Here is a 21,636-nt window from a genome sequence, read left to right as displayed (position 1 = left end):
AAAGTTGAACTGTTGATACCAAAAACTACAAAGTGCTCCACTGGGAGGACACCATCGTGATCCAGGGCCAGATGTGATATAATTTCTCTAGTGTGACCTAGGTCTTTTCCCCCGGGGCCTTCTCAAGGCTAGGCATGCCCGAAACACCTCACCAGGGAGGTGTCCTTGTGGCATCTGGACTAGATGCCCAAGCCACCTCAACTGGCTCATCTGGATGTGAAGGAGAAGCGGCTCTACTCTGAGCCCCGCCCGGATGACTGAGCTCCTCACCCTATCTCTTAAGGGGGGTCCAGCTACCTTACGGAGGAAACTCATTTCTCCTACCACCAAATTATAAAGTTTTTCTGAATGACAAATCTTGTAGCCGGACGGTGACTGAGTGGTTAGCATGGAGATCGAGACATGGGTTCAAATCTCAGCTTCGACATCTCTGTGTGGAGTTTGCATGTTCTCCCTGTGGATGCGTGGGTTTTCTGCGAGTACTCTGGTTTCCTCCCACATTCCAAAAACATCCTAGATTAATTGGTGACTCCAAATTGTCCGTAGGTATGAATGTGAGTGTGAATGGTTGTTTGTCTATATGTGCCCTGTGATTGGCTGGCCACCAGTCCAGGGTGTACCCCGTCTTTCACCCGAAGACAGCTGGGATAAGCGATGAGGATGAGGATAGAAGAGGTATAGAAGATGAATGGATGGGATGGAAATCTTGTCACCTTTTAATTTTGCAAGATCTTGTGATGGAGAAATATCTCAATTTTTTCCAAAATGGAATACAGGTCCTTTGAATTAATACATAAACAACGTAACATATATAACATTACACATTTCGGACATGAAAAACTCTTTTCTGTTGTATAGCCCCCATCATTTTAAGCACGGAGAGATCTGAAAGAGAAAACTTTGGATCAGAAGTTTGTTCATTCTTCTGATCTCATGATTGTAAAAATCAAATCTAAGTTTCTCATCATTCTGAACCAAATTAGATTTTTTTATGGCAGCAGTGGGCCTTCTAAATAAGTTCAAATCAAGAAATCTTTATTCCTCCAGGTTACGTATAAACCGGTACTTTAGTTCCTGCTGGGAACAGCTTCATAAGCCAGTCCAGAATTAATAAAACTCTCATCCAAGGAAAGTTGTTTTATTGAAATAGTATTTTCGTGAAGAAAAGGCAGTGACACTATGGGGAAAAAATGTATATGTCTATGTTTGGGGCGCTTTATCAGCAAGAGAGTCGCTAAAAGTCATAGCGTGAAGAAGGCTTTAGATGTCAACACTGATGGCAGTGCCACATCCAGCATATGCATCCCTCACGCCAATCTTGTACATTTCATTGGCACCAAATGTCAGCCAATAAAATTCATATTCTTGTAAGTAAAAACACATTTTTCATCCGGCCGGACCCCCTTGCATACTCATTCCTGGCACTTTGGACTCATTTCCAAATCGTTTTATTGGTACTGAAAAGAAAGTTTTCAATAAAACAACACAGTGATGAACTGACTGCCTTTCCCAAAAGCAGTCAAAACCAAATGATGGCTAGCTGTTCAAATGGTTTTGTACTTACAGTGGCAGTGAGGCCCAGGCAATTCCCGGTAAACGCTAAGAGCGTGTTCTAGATTATTCCAAGCATCAGGAACCCCTTCAGTCAATTACACAGTCAAGCAAATGTTTGCAAGTTCCCCTTTTTTGGACTTTCTTTCCCATGTGTTGACTTTATAGTATTGGTACCATTGAACGTTTGGTTGGCATGAATCAAAAGATGATATGAAATGTTTACGGAATGATGTTCTCTTGCTTCTCTACTGTTTACATATCAAATGGCTCGCTCCAGACGGGCTAATTAGTCCCAGTCAGGACATCAGGACATCATTTGATTGAATATAAAATGACGTATTTTATATTGTGTCTGACTGTAATAGCATTAGGTTGCACGTTGGACGAGTGGTTAGAAGACAGGCCACACAGATAGGAAACCCGAGTTCGATTCCACTCTCGGCCATCTATGTGTGGAGTTTGCATGTTCTCCCCGTGCATGCGTGTGTTTTCTCCAGGGACTCCGGTTTCCTCCCACATTCCAAAAACATGCTAGGTTAATTGGCGACTCCAAATTGTCCATAAGTATGAATGTGAGTGTGAATGGTTGTTTGTCTATAGCAGAGGTAGGGAACCTATGGCTCGGGAGCCAGGTAGGGCTCTTTTGATGACTGTATCTGGCTCTCAAGCATTTCTTACCACAATAAAAATGTATTTTTGCTAACATTTTAAAGTAAACCATCACAGAAATGACTGTTAAAAATAATATTCAAAATCAACAACTTTCTCATGCATTTTAATTCGTCCATCTATATTCTGCTGCAATACGGCCAACCATATCTATCTTTCCTGATGATATTTTCCAGGTCAAACACCAAAACTTGATTATTACTGGGTAATGCTGTAGTCTACCTCGGTCATTGAGATGTCAAAAAAACATGTAAATGTAAACTTTCCTCCTTTAGTCAAATAGCTAGAGCTGCAGAACCAAGCCTTCTGATGAAGATGGCCAAAAGAATGAAATAAGTCTACGGAGTACGGTGCAAAACTATGCAGCAGCAGAAGTTGTATTAATGGCAACAAGTATTTGATTTATTATTAGACACTGCCCTGCTCACGAAAGTGTGCTGGCCACACCCCATTGGCGTGGGGTAGTGTGCCTGGTCTACGTAATTAGAGCCCATTATCTAAAACTGTTGGTCTTACATAAAAATGCACACATTTTATTGCATTCAATGTTTAAAGAAATGTATATGGCTCTCACAGATACACATTTTAAAATATCTGGCCTTCATGGCTCTCTTAGCCAAAAAGGTTCCCGACCCCTGGTCTATAGTATGTGCCCTGTGATTGGCTGGCGACCAGTCCAGGGTGTACCCCACCTCTCGCCCAAAGACAGCTGGGATAGGCTCCAGCTCCCCCGCACACCTTGTGAGGATAAGTGGTAAAAATGAATGTAGCCGCACTTTTATATATTATATAATATTTAATATATACATACTTGCTATTCTTCTTCCTTGGCTCATGCTGTCCCCCACAGCAGAGAAAGGACATCAGTCTCAAAAGATTGTGGACGTTCCAACTCCAGTCGGAATGCAGTGGTGCTACTTAAGAGGTGAGCACATGATCACACAGCCCCTTTCACATGGAACAGCATCATGTGCAACACACACACACACTAAACGCACTAAACACACAGGCAGCGTGGTTACATAACGTCTATAGCCAGGGATCTGTCTGGAAGCTTTCTGTTTATTTTGCACAAAGAGTTAATCTGCCAAGTGAGACGTCAAGACTAGAAGAATACCAAGTTGAAGTTTAAGGAGTAGCAAATGTACCTTTTGGAGTACAGTCTGATGTTGGTGTTGTTGGTTTACTATATTTGATTAGTTTGCTTTTCATTGTAAGTCCTTGCTTCCTTAAAAACAAACAGTAACTAAGTACATGCTTTTGTAACAATGTCACCAGATGCCCTTTTAAAATCTGGAGGAGGGGTGGGCCAAATTTTGGTATGGATTCCATGGTACTTTTTCTATAACTTGCATGTTGCAGTATTTGTGTTTGTGTTTATTTGTAATGTATCCACTGGCAACACGGGAAAAGAAACATGTTCATTACATAAGATGTGACCTAACATTAATTTGAGCAAAGAGCTGTTGCCAATACTGGTTAATATAAGCATTGAACGACCTGAAAAACATCTATCGATTCAATATATACATATATCGATCCACCCCTAATCTGTATCATTGCTAATTTTAGGCCAATAAAAATCCTTGAAAGTTGCAAGAAGTTCATCAACTAAATATGGGCATGGTGATAGTTTGAAGTATTGAAATAATTGATGGGGCATATTTTGAGGTCTTGAAAAGAAGTCAAGTGGAGCTAGGAGACAGGCAAAGCCGGTCTAAAAAAAAGAGATATCTTGGACTGGGAATTCTTCTTATTCAAGCATCAATCCAGTAAAAAGTGCAAAGCATCCACTGCAGCATCCAAAGTAAACATCCTGCTCATTTGAAGATGTCCACCTCCTAATGCCGCATCTTATCCGCAACGCCAGGGAGGAAATGAGCGGGAATGACCTCAAATGACACAGAAATGGAAAACATCAGGTGGCTGATCACAGCAAATGCTGGTAGTAAACATCACATGGGGGTCTTCTTCTTCTTCCTCCATCGTCCATTCATGTGACTCACGCATAGTGTTTGATGTCCTAAAACCAAACATCTGCACTTTTCAGGTCAGCGAGGAGAAACACGTGAGGGTGGAATAAAATGACTTAAGGAACTCGAGCCTTTTTTGATAAAAATCTCACTCAATTTCCTCAGATTTGTCTGAACATGAGCCACGAGAACACTGACCCCCCTAAAAAGCTCCCCCAACCAACCTCCACACTCTACTCCTGCTTCTGTGATCTAAGACATTCAGCCTTTATGACCATGCTGCAGATTTCTCTTATCAGCAGACTTTGTCCGTGTCTTTTTATGGCAAGAGCTGCTTTTTCCTGACAGATGATCCTGTATATGAGTGTTTGTTTCTGAAGAGGCCAAATGTGGAGGCTGAAGAAGCTGAAAGGCCCGAGGCAGCAAGACATGCAACACTAATGCATAGATTATAGAGTGTTGTGGGAAGGTTGTTGCCCCCCCTCCTGATTTGTTATTGGTTTGTATGTAGGTCACACTTAAATGTTTCAGATCATTAAACAAATTTAAATATTAGTCAATGTCAACAAATACATAACAAAATGAAACTTTTTTTTTATTAAGGGAGAACAAAGAATCCAAACCTACATGATGGCTGTGTGTTGAAAAGTGATTGACCCCCCTTTTCAAACATAACGTGACTGAGATTAACTGAGATCTATCAATTTGAAAAAGGTAATAAAGCCGTTTCTTAAGCTTTGGGACTCCAGCAAACCACAGTGAGAGCCATTTTCCACAAATGGTCAACACGCCTAGGAAAGAAGTTCATGTTGTAAATCATCAAAATACAGTAAGATAGTTTCGTTTTTCCCTATTACATATACAGTGCATCCGGAAAGTATTCACAGCGCCTCACTTTTTCTACATTTTGTCATGTTACAGCCTCATTCCAAACTGTATTAAATTAATCTCTTACCTCAAAATTCTACACAAAATACTCCATTATGACAATGTGAAAAAAGTTTTTTTTGACATGTCTTGAATTTATTAAAAATAGAAAACAAAAAAATCACATTTACATAAGTATTCACAGCCTTTGCCATGAAGCTCAAAATTGAGCTCAGGTGTATCTTTTTTCCACTGATCATCCTTGAGATCTTTCTACAGCTTAATTGGAGTCCACCTGCAGTAAATTCAGTTGATTGGACATGATTTGGAAATATAATAACTGTCTATATAAGGTCCCACAGTTGACTGTGCATGTCAGAGCACAAACGCCAAGCATGAAGTCAAAAGAACTGTCTGTAGACCTGCGAGACAGGATTGTCTTGAGGCACAAATCTGGGGAAGGATACAGAAAAAATTCTGCTGCTTTGAAGGTCCCAATGAGCACAGTGGCCTCCATTATTCGTAAATGGAAGACGTTTGGAACCACCAGGACTCTTCCTAGAGCTGGCCGGCCTTCTAAACTGAGCGATCGGGGAAGAAGGGCCTTAGTCAGGGAGGTGACCAAGGCCCCGATGGTCACTCTGTCAGAGCTCCAGCGTTCCTCTGTGGAGAGAGGAGAGCCTTCCAGAAGGACAACCATCTCTGCAGCAATCCACCAATCAGGCCTGTATGGTAGAGTGGCCAGACGAAAGCCACTCCTTAGTAAAAGGAACATGGCAGCCCGTCTGGAATTTTCCAAAAAGCACCTGAATGACTCTCAGACCATGAGAAACAAAATTCTTTGGTGTGAATGCCAGGTGCCATGTTTGGAAGAAACCAGGCACTGCTCATCACCAGGCCAATACCATCCCTACAGTGAAGCATGGTGGTGGCAGCATCATGCTGTGGGGATGTTTTTCAGCAGCAGGAACTGGCAGACTAGTCAGGATAGAAGGAAAAATGAATGCAGCAATATATAGAGATATCCTGGATGAAAACTTGCTCCAGAGCGCTCTTGTCCTGCTGAAAAATGAACCTTCGCCCCAGCCTGAGGTCAACGACCCGAAGCGCACAGCCAAGATCTCAAAAGATTGGCTTCAGAACCACTCCGTGAATGTCCTGGAGTGGCCCAGCCAGAGTCCAGACTTGAATCCGATCGAACATCTCTGGAGAGATCTGAAAATGGCTGTGCACAGACGTCTCCCATCCAACCTGATGGAGCTTGAGACTTATTGCAAAGAAGAATGGGCAAAACTGCCTAAAGATAGGTGTGCTAAACTTGTGGGATCATATTCAAAAAGACTTGAGGCTGTAATTGCTGCCAAAGGTGGATCAACAAAGTATTAAGCAAAGGCTGTGAATACTTATGTAAATGTGTTTTTTTTTTGTTTTCTATTTTTAATAAATTCAAAACATGTCAAAAAAACCTTTTTTCACATTGTCATAATGGAGTATATTTTGTTGAGGTAAGAGATTAATTTAATTCAGTTTGGAATGAGGCTGTAACATGACAAAATGTAGAAAAAGTGAAGCGCTGTGAATACTTTCCGGATGCACTGTAGTTTTCCCAATTTTCCCTATTACATGTTATCATCCATGTACCTGTAACATGTAAGTGTGATAAACATGCAAAAAATAAGAAATCAGACACTTTTTTCACACCACTGTAGCTTATTTTGGAAAGAACATATTTTTATTGGTGACCCAACATGACAGCCAAGAATGTTTAGAGTAGAAAGTGTTTTCTCCTCACACATCTCCTCCGTCTGCTGGCCTCTTTCCTCCTCCTGCTGCGCCACTGCAGGCGAGCGCGCTCCATCCTGTCCCGGCTGGCCAACGGGAACATCCTGTCGGGAAAAATCTCCCTCAGCTTGCGCAGAAAAAACACCTCCAGGTTTTGACCGGCCCGGGCCACCTCCGAGTCGGGCTGCGGTGAGGAGAGTGCTGGGGTCAGAGAGCCTGCTGCATTTGTGTGACTTCAACATCACACCGCTAATGAGGCCCTAGTTAGTTTACTCTTACAACACTCCCACTCGAGTCCTCTAATCACATCTGATGCTTGTCCTTAAAGGCTCGGGTTACAATGCAGTTATAATAATAGAGTTGAAATGTGGTACCACAGTATATACAGTAATTTATCAGATGTGTGGACTCAAGTCACAATTTTGATGACTCGACTTGGACTTTGACATCAATGACTCAGGATTTGACTCGGACTTTAGTTTGATGATTTTAAAATACTAGAGATATTCTGTGAATGCGTTGAGTAAAATCTATTCAGCTAACGTGATTTTACGTTTTTCATTCATTCATTCATTTTCTACAACTTTTTCCTCACAAGGGTCGCGGGGGTGCTGGAGCCTATCTCAGCTGTCTTCGGGCGATAGGCGGGGTAACCCTGGACTGGTCGCCAGCCAATCACAGGGCACATATAGACAAACAACCATTCACACTCACATTCATACCTATGGACAATTTGGAGTGGCCAATTAACCTAGCATGTTTTTGGAATGTGGGAGGAAACAGGAGTACCCGGAGAAAACCCACGCATGCACGGGGAGAACATGCAAACTCCACGCAGAGATGGCAGAGGGTGGAATTGAACCCTGGTCTTCTAGCTGTGAGGTCTGCACGCTAACCACTCGACCGCCGTGCCGCCCAATTTTACGTTTTTATGTCATTAATATTACAAGCTGCTATCAGGGGGACACATGCAGCTTCCTCCTACATCAGGAATAACCATTCAGCTTACGTAGTTGAAGGTAGCACAGTTGCTGAGCATCAGAAGGACGTCGTGGACAAACTGGTCAGCTGTAAAGTAGTGCAGAGTGTTGCTCTTGTCCAGTTTCCTGCGGATCAGTGAAAGGTCCATGGGCCTCCTGATGACCTGGTAGTAGTTCCTCGCCTGAGGCACAGTCACCACTTCAATGAACTTCATGAACATTGTATATATTATATGGGCTATTCATTGCTTTATGATCATGTTTGTGTACTTCAACATTTCAAGGTCTCAAAATTAAATATTATCAGAACCTCGCTGTTCCAAACCAAATTTGGAAACAATTACACCCCTTTTCAAGCTACAGCAGTGTGGTTACCTACTAGGCGGCTGACGGGCTCGTGGAAAGGAGCACTCAGTGTGTTGACATACAGCAGTAATGTCAGCTTCTCACATCTCTGCAAAATAGAATACAAGAGGCTCAACTTCCTCCATCAACGTGAACGTTAACCCCTACATGCTCACCCTCTGATCCCGATGGGACAGAGCGTACGAGGTGCTGACTCCCTCACTGGTGAAGGCTTCATTTGGGGTGTGATCCGTTGTGCACAGTGAACATGCCCAGTCTCCCCTGCAGGACAGTCAGTGGAAATAATATTTCAATGTTCAATGATGTTCAATGAAGGAAAGAAGATGAGGGAGCACGCACATCGGGATGCTCAGGAGTGAAGGAATGTGACAGGCCAAGTGGTAAACTTTTGGGCAAACGTCACAGCACAGAAGATCACCTCCATTCAGACAAACAGCACAGTAGTCTTCACTCTCCATCTCCTCACTTCCACTTTGGACCACTTCCTGAGATGAGAGGTCCTCATTAGGATCTCCACATTTGGACTCTGGCGCCTGTTCACATCCCGGCTCTTCAGGCTCAAGCTCAAGCACCATGATGAGCTGCCGGTCAGGATCCAAATAGAAGGTGTCTGAGTCGGTCTTCCCATGCTGGTGAACCACAACGTAAGATAGATCTGGATTGGATTCCTGTTCTGGTGTCAGTGCAGGGGAGCTGTCAGGACAGAGTGGTTCAGTCCAGGATGATCCTGTTTTTGTTGTTACTGAAGGTGTGTTCACACTTGTCACACTTTTGCTCCGAAAAAAAAACCTAACTCTAATCCGTTTTCTGGTCAGATGTGAACATGGAGGGGACCAGACAAGAGTCTCGGTCTGCCTGCTAGTGGACTATATTACTGAGTGAGGAATGCAACAATGCACCGAAACAGCTAATATGATGTCACGGAATATGAGTGAAACCAGGCAATGGTTAGCCAGAACCAAAATCATCGTGTTGCCCATCACAGTACTCTCAGGTTCTCAGGAATCTCTATGCAATATATATGCTTTTTGTTTCATCTCAGCTGGTACAATTTGGCCTATGCACCCCGAAGACATTGTGTTGTTTTGAAGACATTATGTATGTCACATATGAGGTACCACTTTGTGCGTATGATTTTGTCTTCGGTATACGTTTCATAAGTTTCCGTGTATTTAGTGTTTTATTATAGTATTTTATGTCCTTCGTGTGTTCTGTGTACAGTGTCTTAGGAGTTAATTTAGGTTTGACTTAGGCATAAGATCCGACTTACACCAAAACTTAACTTACATCACAGTCTAGGAACAGAACATGTACATAAACTAACAACTTCCTGTATTTGGTCCCGTGAGAAAAATACAAGAGTGATAACTGAACTGCACTCAAAAGTACTTTACAGTCCGGAGCAGAGTACCAGACTACAAGTGTGAAAGCACCCGGAGAGACTCAAGAAAGGTTTGGACCTGGGTCTTTTCTCTTCAATCTCCACCACATATGATCCATTTGGGTTCATTTCATTCTGAAAAGAGAAAGAGGAAACCGACAATTCAAAGTGTTATTCTGTTCATGCAAAGGACAATCCAAACACCATGACAATCGTACCAGAGTTCCTACAGGCTCCAGAGACGCTACAGATAAAGTGTTGAAGTCAAGACGTTCCAGTCTCACTACAGCTTTGCGAGAATTACCCAGAAGTCTCTGGACATCTTTGCTTACTACGTTTGGACGGGTCTCAGAAGACTCAGGCTCTATTGTCACGTTACTGTATTTGGTTTGTCCACTGGGGAAGTTGCTATGGCGTCTGTCGGGAAGATCTGCCATCTCCATGAGCTTGGGCCTCTGGAGGCCCTGAAGAAAACACAGAAGACACAAGTCAAATGTCTGATGTCGGAATAAAGTCTCACTTACATAAAAGCACTAAAGAGCAACTGAATAACCTTCTCTGGCTAATTATCTCAAGAAAAAGAGCATTAATACTACGTGCCAAATGAAAGGTACTAATTAGAAAAACTCCAACAATAGCAACAAAACACGATTAGTGCATAAAAGCATGAATCTTACCTAATTATGATGACAATAATGAGGGGATGAGCTTCCGAGAGGCTGATGAATGACTCTCCAGGCTGGATGAGAGATGATCATAAGAGCAGTGATGCAAGTATGAAGGGACCCTCTCACTGAGTCTCTGCAAGTGAGTGTCTCCTGTTAATGATGTCCTCGGTGGTCCTCCAGGGACACAAACAACAGCAATGATACACAATGAAAGACGCAAACACACTTGAAGTGCCTGTTTTGTCAATCAAAAGAGTGCTTCCAACCCTGCTGTGTTGTTGTGACAACACATGAAGCAGCTAATTACATATGATGTGAATTAGAAATATACCATGACATTTAATTTATAAGCAACGTTCAGGCCACTTGATTTAAACAGCAGCTATAAATAGATACAAAACAGCCATCGATACAGGCTGGAGCCAGCCAATCGCAGGACACATGTAGACACAACCATTCACGCTCATATTCATACCTATGGACAATTTGGAGTCGCCAGGTAACCTAATATGCATGTTTTTGGAATGTGGGAGGAAACCGGAGTACCCAGAGAAAACCCATGCACGCACTTGGAGAACATGCAAATACATTTAGAAGTATTATAGTAGCAATAATAATATTTAATTCCACATCGTCAGAAATAACATTAGGAAAACTGAGGGTTTAACAAACTGATGTGAACACAATGCCATAAACAAATAAGTTTAAATATGCTTGTCTGAAGTTTGGAGAATAAACACACAACAAAGTCTTTGCCTCGTTCAAGATAATAAATGTTATATTTGTCAGATTCTGATTCTGTACGTAGGCTCCAGCATACGAGCTGAGGACAAGCAGTAGAGAAAATCGATGAATATAAATGACATTTAGAGTATACATTTGACATTTGCCTTACATTTCACAAGCCAAACATTTATCACTTTGTAAACTGAACGCTAGAGAGCGGTCGAGTTTATTTATTTCCGGTCGTCAAATCTCACAGAAAACCGCGTGATTTTCAAGTCTCGCTCCTCTTTCAACCAGCCTCCAAAGATGGTAGGTGCTATCCTGTACCTCACCGTGGCTTGAACGCCATCTAAATCTATGTCCATCCTAGTTTTCATGTATTTATATTAACCATCTGATGGCTTAAACTGTTTCACATACCCGACAGTGACAGTTGTAGCAGCTATTGTGATAATTTTGTTAGATTCACAGGAATTATGTCACTGCTCAGTGAGCTGCTGGGCCTCTGATTACGGCATGCTAACACTGGTGTCTCTTAATTCATTTTGAATCCTACAGATTGTGCTCGTTTGTGTGGTTTAACATTTTAAATTGTTACAGTGTTGACTTCATTTTGGCAAAGTAAAATTGGGAGTGTTGTTCGAGCCAAAACTACCGGCGTTAGCATTAGCCACTTTGCATTGCTATACAGTGTTAGACGTGAAGGCGTTCATAATAAAATGGGGTAATCGATGTACAGTTTTACTGGGTGCCTGTATTGCATGTGTTAAATGCACTTTATGTTAACTCGTTGATAAGGTAAACTCGTCGACTTTCAAGCGAACGACATAATAGACCCGGACCGTGTTGGTTATCAAGTTAGCTAATGTAGCTGAATTGTCTGTCAACCTCCGACAGCCTACTAAGAAGACCAAGACCAGGAAGCTCCGAGGTCATGTCAGCCATGGACATGGTCGTGTTGGTAAGAATAAGTCTCTGTAAGTCTATTACATTGTCAACTGTAAGTGCACTATCAAATGCATTTGTTGTCTTTGCACAGGCAAGCACAGGAAGCATCCTGGAGGTCGTGGTAATGCTGGTGGTATGCATCACCACAGAATCAACTTTGATAAATAGTAAGTGCTGCATTACCTCTAAGCATTTGGTACTGTTTAGTACAGGTAGGTGACTAAAAATGTTGGTATTGATTCAATATCAAATGCAGGGATAACTTAAGCAAGTGCGCCTCTTGCCTGTTTTACCGGTATGGATGTGAGCTTGGTTTTACATTGTACTCAGTTGTATTCATGAATTTTTTTATAAAATTTTAAATTGCACTTGACACCTGCAGCTCCTGTACAGCATAGTGTGGCCTTGGTTAACAGTCAGTTCCAGAAGGTACGACTCTAACCAAAGCAAATTTTTCCCATAGAAAATAAGCCAATTGATCAGCTCCAGACACCAAAAATGAATATCGTCAGCCACAGATTGTGCACGTTCTCCCACTTAAGATGGAATCTTAGGAATAGCTCAATTACAAAATGAGAAAATAAATCCAGTAAATCATTCTCATTTTATTTAAATTTTTACAAGTTATGTTGGAAAATAAGTATCAGTAGTCTTGTCTATTGCACAGTTTGAAGTCTTAATGTTTGAGGTTGTGGACAGGTGTCTTATTATACTGAAGAGTTGAAAGGGCGCCATTAATACAGGTACCCAGTGGAGGACGGAGGAGCCTCCTAAAGAAGTTACAGGTCTGTGAGTCAGAAATGTTGCTTGTTTGTAGGTGACCAAATACTACTTTTCCACCGTAAATGGCAAATTATTAAAAAAAAATTCAAGACGATAGGATTTTCTGGATTTTTTTTGTCATTGTCTCATAGTTGAAGGTATACCTAAGATGAAAATTGCTGACCTAATCTTTTAAGTGGAGACCATGCACAATTGCTGCCACTGAAGGTACCTTGCCGTTTTTAATATAGTAAATGAAAGAAAAAGCATGCCATGGTAAGTTGATAGCTTGTCTTGCTGTTGGAACTGCACGTTATGAGATGGGCTGAAACTGTCGCCGTTGGATGCACCGCCGCAGACGTGTGTGCACGGCAACTGATGGCAGAGCCACCACTGAGTCATACATTTGAAATGGTCTTCTCTTTAATCCATGAAATTTGGAGGTCTTGCACACCTGCCTTGGCATGGTCCATTGCCCTAGTCTTTTGTGCGGTTCATGTATCTTTGATACATCATGTATCTCTTTCGCGTAAAATCTGATAGAAACAAACACCGTTGAACTAAAATGGTGCCGGCAGACCAGAGCGTTGCGCAATTATATGCAAGTATCATGAAATCGCGCCTTCAGTGTGTGATCCAAGATGGTGGCATAAACGAGTTGTATTTACAAACTTTAAGCAAACATTTCGTCAATCCTGGCAATGTTATTTGGCTGATGAACCTCTATGCAGTCATTGACAATCAATTCAATGCTCCAATGTGTTGTGAATAAGCGTTTTACCTTATATCTTTGTACCCGCTATTCTAAAGATGTAGTAGGACGCATTTGTTTTGTCATGTGAAGTTGTCTTGTAGAGACTAGAGTCTCATCTTGACAGTGAACGTTGTCTTGGTGTGCTAGAGTTCTCTTAGAGAAAAGACTGTTGCTATTCACCGACTGGCTCTCTTCTAGGCCAGTCAGACACATTGGCAGTCACAAGAAAACATGAAACATGGGGATAATCTTGCTGAACTAAAATATTGTAGAGGTTTATACTGTATGAAACATATTAACATCTGTTATGTTTTAACTGTAGTTGGAACCTGGTAGCATATGGGAAGGCTACAAATGTGTATTTCCACCAAGACTATTGCATGTTTTTAAGTTGTGCAGCTGTGTGTAATGAAGTTGTTGGTTTGTCAGTAATTTGGTTCATAGCAGCGTGTTAATGTATTGTTTGGTGTGTGCTTTCAGCCATCCCGGGTACTTCGGTAAGGTGGGTATGAGACATTACCACCTGAAGAGAAACACCACCTACTGTCCCACCATTAACCTGGACAAGCTGTGGACACTGGTGAGCGAGCAGACCAGGTTAAACTACAGCAAGAAGCCAGATGGACCCGCCCCCGTCATCGATGCTGTGCGGGCTGTGAGCTGAACAGTCTTCTTCCTTCCTCACTTGTTTTCAGCTTTCAACACCTCACAAGTTTAATTATTTTGTGATCTTTATTTTTTTTAATTCTTTCAGGGCTACTACAAAGTTTTGGGCAAAGGCAAGCTGCCCAAGCAGCCTATGATCGTCAAGGCCAAGTTCTTCAGTCGACGGGCTGAGGAAAAGATCAAGTCAGTGGGCGGAGCCTGCGTACTGATGGCGTAATGCCTTTAGTGTGCTTTTGCAAAAATAAATTGTATAAAAGGAAACTCATGTCTGGTCTTTACTATGCTGAGCTACATACACATGGATATTTTCTAATTTAAATGACCTTGTATGTACAGATGCATCTAAAAAATATATATATCTATATACACACACACACAATTCCAGTTGGGATGATGTGGAGATTGTAAATTCAGTACAGTGATTTACAAATTATTCTTAAACTGTGATTGACTATGTTCACACTGGTAAACTTTATTTTTTGCAAATCTTAGCTTATTTGGAATTTGCCTGCAAAATGTTGGGACAGGTGGCAGAAAAGAGTGCTGTCAAACACCTATTTGGAACAGGCTAATTGGAAACCGCTGGGTGCCATGATTGGGTATGAAAAGAGCTTCCCTGAAAGGCTCGGCCATTCACAAGCAAGGTTGGGGCGAGAGCCACCACTTGGTAAGCAAATAAACTCTTTATGAAAACTCAACACACAATTACAAGGAATTTGGGGATTTTGTCAACGTTGCATAGATCGTAAAAGTATTCAGAGAATATACAGAAACTGGAGAGTTTGAATATTAAATTGTCTTTGTAGTGTATTCAATTGACTACACCTTGGAAAGGACTTTTGTATTCTGTTTCTGTTAATGTTGAACACAACGTCCCACATCATTGGAATTGGGTTGTGTGGTAGTCTTTGAAAAGTTACATTTCAGAAGCTCCAGTTAAGCCATTCTATAGATTGCCGACACAGTAAAGTCATGTATTTTAAGAATGGATTTTTGAGGGTGATTATAGCTTAAAACTCATAAAAGTAAAAATTAAGTATTTTGAAAATGGTCATTGTGAACTACAGGTTTACGCTCACCTGCAAAATGTCCTTTCCTATTGTCTACATTTAATGGTTGAAATCACATAACTTTTGCACAAAATCAAGTTGAGATGCAGCTGTATATTTCTAAGTTGAAAAAAAATGCCTAAAAATACTGTAATTATGCACTTCAACAAAAGTCTGCAGATACTAGACAATTGTGACCAAGATGAGCGGTTTGCGAGTTGGGGGCGTGGTCTAAGCGGGGCACTTCCTGCATTTTTTCCGAGAGGGCGTGGTTATCAACGCTAAAGAATTCCTCGTCCTGTCGTGTGAAAAGTGTCATTTTTGTGAGGAGTGGAGAAATATTAGACGTGGACGACGTGACGAGTCAAAGCTAGGTAAGATGGCGAATATTTCACAAGTTCTGTGCGAGCGCGTACGTTTAAAATGACCAATTCGACGTCCCCGCCCGCAGTAATCGCATTAACTTGCGCGAGACTCGCTGACCCTGCTTGCTTGTTGACGTAATGACGTCACCGCTGGCCGAACCTGACAAGTCCGATTATGTTTACTTTCTAATACTCAACAGTGCAACACTTAACCCCAAACAATGTAATAAGCAGGTTAAAGCGACGATGGAATGCTTAAGGAAGACAATAAGTCATCAGTAAGCTAGCATCCATTGTCACCCATGTGTTGTTAATGATTGTAATCAGCAAGAAAAGTTTAATAATTCAACTTTTTTTGGGTGAGTCTATTGATCACAATACAAATTTTCTCTTTAACTTAATTTGACCGCTAAACGTTTGCATGCCCAAACTGTTCAATGTTTCAGTACATTTTGCACAACTTGGCTGTTTTATGACCTGAAGGAGCTGAACTGCACAATGACCAGCAGGTATGATCCATGAATAGAACTATACATGCATTCTCCCATGCAGTTGTTTTTTGAGGTAGGAGTGGGTTTTTTGGTATTTGCAGCCTTTTCCTGATGCATTAATTTGATGGTGTTTGTTTATTTTGATCATTTGCTGTGTCTTTTTGTTGGCCTTGAGCACATAAAAATACAATTTGAAAAAACAGCAAAGATGGGGGGTAAAGAGCACAAATTTATGAGTATATTTGGACAAGAATATAAATGAATATTAACAGGAAAAAATGTGCAATTTTCTAAGAATAATAATGTTATGAGGAGGGAAAATATCCTTTCAGACGCATAAAGTAGAAATACTTTAATGTATTAAAGAAAAAAATACTTTAAAAGCCATGTTATAGGAAACAAATAAGTAGCAGTTTTGCAGTAAAAAAAGATTTACAAGCGTTAAGCTTAAGTGCTAAAATGGAGTGAAGCAGTAATAGTATGAGAATATGAGGACAAAAACAGAATTAAGTCACAATATTAACAGAAAAAATATTGTAATCTCACGAGGGAAAGCTTAATGAGAATAGAGTGGTAATATGAGGGGGAAATGTGGCTTACAACCAACAAAGCATTTCTTGAAATATATAAAGCCTCTTTGCATAGATGCAGGGATTGGTTTCAAACATTTAAATTCACCTAGGATAGGCTCCAGCTCCCTTCCACCCTGAACAGGATCAGCGGTACAAAATGGATGTATGGATTTTAAAGGTGTTGGGTTTTCCTTCTTAGGCGGGACCACGCCATGTTGATAACGACTGTAGCCTGGCTGGAGTCTACCATGAAGCGCTCTGCCCGCCTGGGTCTACAGGTGCTGGAGCGAGCATCCAGGCGGAGGATGGAATTGATGACAACTCCAGAGATCTACATTGGTGAAGTGTCTGAAGACGAAAATGAAGATGAAGACGAAGAAATACAAAGCAATGTGAGTCTGTCTGCTTGATGACGTGCTTTATGTGACCGTCATCGCTGTCTGTCTGTTGTGTTCAGGAAAGCCGGATAGAGCTGGGGGAGGCCTTTGCCACCATCGCAGAGTTTATGGCACAGACCTGCTATAATTGCAAAGTCAGTGATCACCTCGCTGCACTGCAGCGCTGTTTGCAGCAGGCACTGAATCAGTGTCACCGCTTGTTGACTGTTTGTGTTGCAGAAGTTCTACCAGACGGCAGGATGCATGTGTGAGTCCAACATTGAGAAGAAACATGTGGCTCGCTTCCATAAGCATATGAATTTTGCTTCACGTCCACTCATGCAACGTGTAAGTACACCGCGTCGGTTATAGAATGTCCAGGGTGTACCCCACCGCTGACCTGAAGACAGCTGGGATAGGCTCTAGCACATGGGTCTCAAACTCAATTTACTTGGGGGCTACTGGAGCTAGGGTCTGGGCGAAACTGGGCCGCATCAGGTTTTCAAAAAAAAATAAACGCATTTATTAAAAACAGAAAAATTAATAAACTTTGCTTTGGTTTCAATTTTCTACAAGAAAAGCTCTGATAAAACATTCCACTGTTCTCAAATATCTTACTTTTTATTTTTCTACACAAAATAAGTGAAAAATAAATGAAAAAATAAAATGAAAAAAATGAAAAATAAATAGACAAATCAAGAATAAAGAAAATCAATCAGTAATAATAAATAAATATAATAATAATAATAAAAACTTAAGAAACCACATATAGTTGGTGGGTAGACAAATTATTTTTTTTCAGATTAAAATTAACAAAGCATTATTAGAGCCCTGTAGACATGACAAAACACGACTATAGTCACATTTATACTCTTTTTATTTACAACCTATTGCGCAACTGCAGGGTCTTGAGACACATGCTAACTCGCAAACTAGAGAGCTAGCGACCTAAACGGTAGCCTTCAAGTTATTTCCTTTAAACTAAATAGCCAAAAACCTACCACTTCCACACGGATCGGGAGGATAACTATTAAGTTATTTAACCTTTAACATGAACATTAATCAAACGTAATAATTTTTTCTGGGTACATGATACCATACAGCATCCATATCAAACTTGCAAGGGCCTCACTAACATTAAACTTTCATATCAAGGCGGGGGCCTCAAACTAGTGTCCTGCGGGCCACATTTGGCCCGCGGGCCTGCTCTCGCATACCCGTGGCCCTCATGAGGATAAGCGGTATAGAAAATGGATGGATGATGTAAACATTGCAAGCGTTGTACCTTGTACGTTGAAGTGTTGGGTGATGTCATGCTTATGGTATTAACTTGTCTTCAGGGTAAAAGGTCGACGGCAGGGGAGGATTTCTACATTGAGGTTGCTCCTGGAGCGTACTCTGTCAGTGCCAGCCTTCCAGGCTCACAGCAGCAAACTAAGATGGTCGACCTCAACGCCGGCGAGACGATCAACCTCACGTTTAAGCTCTGACCTGGCCACAACAAGACTGCCACCACTAATGTAATCGTTTACGTTTATTTTAATGTCCAAGTGTTATGTAAGTGTTTTTATCCATGATCCAAATCATGCAGCACAGTGTCAGAATAAAAAAATGTAATAAGAGAATGTGATGTTGTCTAACATCTTGTGGAGGCAGCTCTGGAGTTACTGGTGGAGTGACATCATTGTCGTCCATGACCTGATACAGTGATTCCTGATGTTTTAAAAGCAGCGCCGATGTTTGCCTTTCTTCCCCGAGAACCAGAAAGTGACTGAAATACAGGGCCGTGATTGGACAAAGAAACAGGAAGTGACTTAAACTGAGAGCTGTGATTGGGCGAGGTGCTGCTTTGCAGAATAGGGAAGTTGGATCTTGCAGGTGATGACAATGGTGCCGCCCTCACTGGAAACAAACATGATCACACGTCACCATATTTTACTATAACGGGTGTCCAAACGTTACCAGCATGAAAGTTGAGAATGCAGTGGGAGCCACTTTGATGATGTGCATTAAAGTTTGTGTAATATGAATGATTTTTATTTTCACAATATGCCCAGGACCAATCAAAAATGAGCTACAGGCCGGATATGACCCTTAGGGCTGCAGTTTGGAGACCCCGTATTACCATATATAACTATTATAAAAACATTAAAACCTTTACACACTGAGCAAGAATTAAAAAAAAATACTACAAAATGATTTTTTGGACACCCTACATTTGTATTTTCTGCATTTTTCCAAAGAAGAATGCATTTTACTAATAAAATTCCTACCTATAATGATGATCCAATATACTTTGGTGAGTGCTCATGTTGTTTTGAACAGGATGTCAGTGTAATGTATCCAAACCTTTCGTGTGTTGTGGTTCGGGGCCTGTTCTTCTCCAGTACCTCCACGGAGGACGTTGCTGGCTTACACGTCTTCTAACAGCAGGAAGAAGTGCACCCTCATTATCAGAGGACGATGATCGTGTCACATTGGTGTCACCCTCCATTTCAACTTCGTCATCAGTCCCTGTCATGTCACATCCGTTTATTCTTTCCAGGCTGGACCCGAGGTCCCATCTGTCGTATGCAGAACAGGACCAACACTTTGTGGAGGAGCGCAAGCAGCATGTAGACACACAGCATGAGCTGCTAGAACCATGGAGAGATGACATCTGGTTGTGAAGCTCCAGCACTATTCTATGATAATGAGAGGCTGAAATAGTCTGAAGCAGACTGGCGGGTACCAGAGAGACGCATGTGTTCCACATCCGCACCTGAAGCATGCATTGGACCTCTCCTGAAGGACACACAGATTAAAAGGGGTAAATGCTTTATTTTCATATAAACACACTCATCACTAATACACATAATGTCACCTGACCTCCACAAGTGTCTCCATGCACCCTCACAGCGGTCACTCTTCCAGGGCCATATCTATGCAGATGTGGTTCCCATGGTGATAGAACAGCATCCCCACAGCGGAGGGAAGGTGGGTTTGTCCCACAGTGTTTGACCATGTCAGGGGAGGAAACCAGCTGATGCTGCTGCCGCCAGGGGAAGTAAGCACCCAAGATGACGCTTCCTGTATAGTCAAAGTCCACTACCCAAACTCCTGCACGGCCCTGTTTGGACAGAAAATAATGTTTATTTTAATAATGCCCATTTCTTCCACTGAAAGAAAGAAAATATACCAGTAGTAAGTCATAATTATGAGATTTAAAAAAAATAAAAAGTCATAGGTATTAGATAAGAATTACAAATTGCCAGATAAAACCTACGATTGGGATATTATTATATGGTAATGGTAATGGTTTTATTTCATTTGAACATACATCAGGTTACAATTGAGTGCATCACATAATCAGTTCACAGTTCCACATGTCCAAAAGGAGTAGGAAGAAGTAAAGCTTATTAAATCCTACCCCTCCATCTGGTACTTTTACCATCAGTAACTGTTACATTTGTTCACTTCCAGCCTTTCTAATATATTCATTCATTCATTTTCTACCGCTTTTTCCTCACGAGGGTTGCGGGGATGCTGGAGCCTATGCCAGCTGTCTTTGGGCGAGAGGCGGGGTACACCCTGGACTGGTCTTCTAATATAATTTAAGTTATTTATAATTTTTTTATTTTTTTGTCACGTACCGAATTAAGGGGTTATATGAGCATCCAATGACATAATGGGTACCATAGTAACTCTCAATATAGTGATATATATAGCACATCATGACTCTGCTACATTCCAGTGTCATGTATTGAGTTTGTAAAAAGCAGCATCCTCATTGCAAATACGCACTAAAAATGACGTTATGAAATACAGTCAACTTGTGCTAGTAGGAGAGATTGTGCTAAGCTTATCACTAATAAATAAACAATGCTTTACCCTAATATGCACACTGAAACGTCAAAGGAGCCATTTTAATAGTTTACATTTTCTAAAACCAAGTGCATCACATAATCAGTTCACAGTTCCACATGTCCAAAAGGAGTAGGAAGAAGCAAAGCTTATTAAATCCTACCCCTCCATCTGGTACTTTTACAATCAGTAACTGGTACATTTGTTCACTTCCAGCCTAATATAATTTAAGTTATTTATAATTTTTTAAATAATTTTTTATAATTTTTTAATTTTTTGTCACGTACCAAATTAAGGGGTGATATGAGCATCCAATGACATAATGCGTACCATAGTAAGTGTCAATATAGTGATATATATAGCACATCATGACTGGTTCAAGACTCTTCATCCTTGTATTTAGCAAACATCAACTGCTTGTATTGTTTCTTGAATTGGCTCATCGTTGTGCATTGTTTGAGGTCCTTACTCAATCCATTCCATAGTTTGATTCCATAGTTTGATTAACGTTGTCCTAGCATACACATTATATATACATTATATAAACAGGCTTCCATAGAACATGGCAATAACCACAAATACAATGCCTTTCATTGGGTGATGCAAATTTGAACATGTGATGAAACAAAGTTGATAAGAGCAGGACAACGTTTAAAATGTCTATGTTCACCTGCACTTCCTGTATGACAGTAGCAAGGTAATAAAAAGCATCTAACTCCTTCCTGGCCAGCACTCGACAACCTGGAAAGAACTCCGAACTGGACGATATTCTGGCTGGAAGCTCACAGGAAGTCGCTGGATCAAGAGGGTGACCCCTGGAGGCCAACAGGAAGTCAACAAAGA

General features: G+C 41.2%; 4 protein-coding genes and 1 non-coding gene across 8 annotated transcripts; 3 read left to right on the top strand and 2 right to left on the bottom strand.

Annotated features, from left to right (window-relative positions):
- The first annotated feature begins 738 nt into the window (after positions 1-738).
- Positions 739-20,175, top strand: akip1 (A kinase (PRKA) interacting protein 1). Of its 4 annotated transcripts, none has more exons than XM_078790946.1 (6): positions 739-753; positions 15,487-15,519; positions 16,773-16,965; positions 17,031-17,105; positions 17,191-17,298; positions 18,291-19,403. In XM_078790946.1, exons 3-6 carry the CDS (start codon positions 16,786-16,788, stop codon positions 18,438-18,440), a joined length of 513 nt encoding a protein of 170 aa, XP_078647072.1. In that variant the 5' UTR covers positions 739-753; positions 15,487-15,519; positions 16,773-16,785; the 3' UTR covers positions 18,441-19,403. The 4 variants fall into 4 exon arrangements, with proteins under 4 accessions (XP_078647072.1, XP_078647067.1, XP_078647066.1 ...); XM_078790941.1 differs by lacking the exon at positions 739-753 and adding an exon at positions 19,496-20,175 and having other exon boundaries at positions 15,410-15,519; positions 18,291-18,470; XM_078790940.1 differs by lacking the exon at positions 739-753 and having other exon boundaries at positions 15,410-15,519; positions 18,291-19,401.
- Positions 6,789-8,040, bottom strand: LOC144899843 (tripartite motif-containing protein 66-like). Its single transcript, XM_078793699.1, has 2 exons — positions 7,855-8,040; positions 6,789-7,029 (listed from the first exon to the last, which is right to left on the bottom strand). Exons 1-2 carry the CDS (start codon positions 8,038-8,040, stop codon positions 6,829-6,831), a joined length of 387 nt encoding a protein of 128 aa, XP_078649825.1. The 3' UTR covers positions 6,789-6,828.
- On the bottom strand, positions 8,261-10,541 carry LOC131131242 (uncharacterized). Its single transcript, XM_078793799.1, has 4 exons — positions 10,250-10,541; positions 9,652-10,036; positions 8,531-8,884; positions 8,261-8,452 (listed from the first exon to the last, which is right to left on the bottom strand). The coding sequence occupies exons 2-4, from the start codon at positions 9,699-9,701 to the stop codon at positions 8,335-8,337; spliced, it is 522 nt and encodes a 173-aa protein (XP_078649925.1). The 5' UTR covers positions 9,702-10,036; positions 10,250-10,541; the 3' UTR covers positions 8,261-8,334.
- On the top strand, positions 11,178-14,357 carry rpl27a (ribosomal protein L27a). Its single transcript, XM_058075490.2, has 5 exons — positions 11,178-11,275; positions 11,864-11,927; positions 12,006-12,081; positions 13,911-14,085; positions 14,185-14,357. Exons 1-5 carry the CDS (start codon positions 11,273-11,275, stop codon positions 14,311-14,313), a joined length of 447 nt encoding a protein of 148 aa, XP_057931473.2. The 5' UTR covers positions 11,178-11,272; the 3' UTR covers positions 14,314-14,357.
- LOC131131744 (small nucleolar RNA SNORA3/SNORA45 family) lies at positions 13,528-13,657 on the top strand. The gene has a single exon (XR_009130248.1). It is a non-coding gene; the product is annotated as a small nucleolar RNA SNORA3/SNORA45 family (small nucleolar RNA).
- Positions 20,176-21,636: the final 1,461 nt, after the last annotated feature.

Source organism: Doryrhamphus excisus, linkage group LG1 (assembly GCF_037039965.1).
Source record: "Doryrhamphus excisus strain RoL-2023G ecotype Guam linkage group LG1, RoL_Dexc_Guam_v1.1, whole genome shotgun sequence".
In the NCBI taxonomy this organism is placed as follows: Eukaryota; Metazoa; Chordata; class Actinopteri; order Syngnathiformes; family Syngnathidae; genus Doryrhamphus; species Doryrhamphus excisus.
This window is presented reverse-complemented; position numbering and strand designations above follow the sequence as displayed.

Coding starts and splice junctions, on each gene's coding strand:
- akip1 (XM_078790941.1), top strand. CDS start 16,786: ATGTTGATAACGACTGTAGCCTGGCTGGAGTCTACCATGAAGCGCTCT. Junction 17,106..17,190: donor AGACCTGCTATAATTGCAAA/GTCAGTGATCAC, acceptor TTTGTGTTGCAG/AAGTTCTACCAGACGGCAGG. Junction 17,299..18,290: donor CACGTCCACTCATGCAACGT/GTAAGTACACCG, acceptor ACTTGTCTTCAG/GGTAAAAGGTCGACGGCAGG.
- LOC131131242 (XM_078793799.1), bottom strand. CDS start 9,701: ATGAACCCAAATGGATCATATGTGGTGGAGATTGAAGAGAAAAGACCC. Junction 8,885..9,651: donor ATTGAAGAGAAAAGACCCAG/GTCCAAACCTTT, acceptor CTGTCCTGACAG/CTCCCCTGCACTGACACCAG. Junction 8,453..8,530: donor TCACTCCTGAGCATCCCGAT/GTGCGTGCTCCC, acceptor ACTGTCCTGCAG/GGGAGACTGGGCATGTTCAC.
- LOC144899843 (XM_078793699.1), bottom strand. CDS start 8,040: ATGAAGTTCATTGAAGTGGTGACTGTGCCTCAGGCGAGGAACTACTAC. Junction 7,030..7,854: donor ACTGTGCTACCTTCAACTAC/GTAAGCTGAATG, acceptor TCCTCACCGCAG/CCCGACTCGGAGGTGGCCCG.
- rpl27a (XM_058075490.2), top strand. Junction 12,082..13,910: donor AGAATCAACTTTGATAAATA/GTAAGTGCTGCA, acceptor GTGTGCTTTCAG/CCATCCCGGGTACTTCGGTA. Junction 14,086..14,184: donor TCATCGATGCTGTGCGGGCT/GTGAGCTGAACA, acceptor TAATTCTTTCAG/GGCTACTACAAAGTTTTGGG.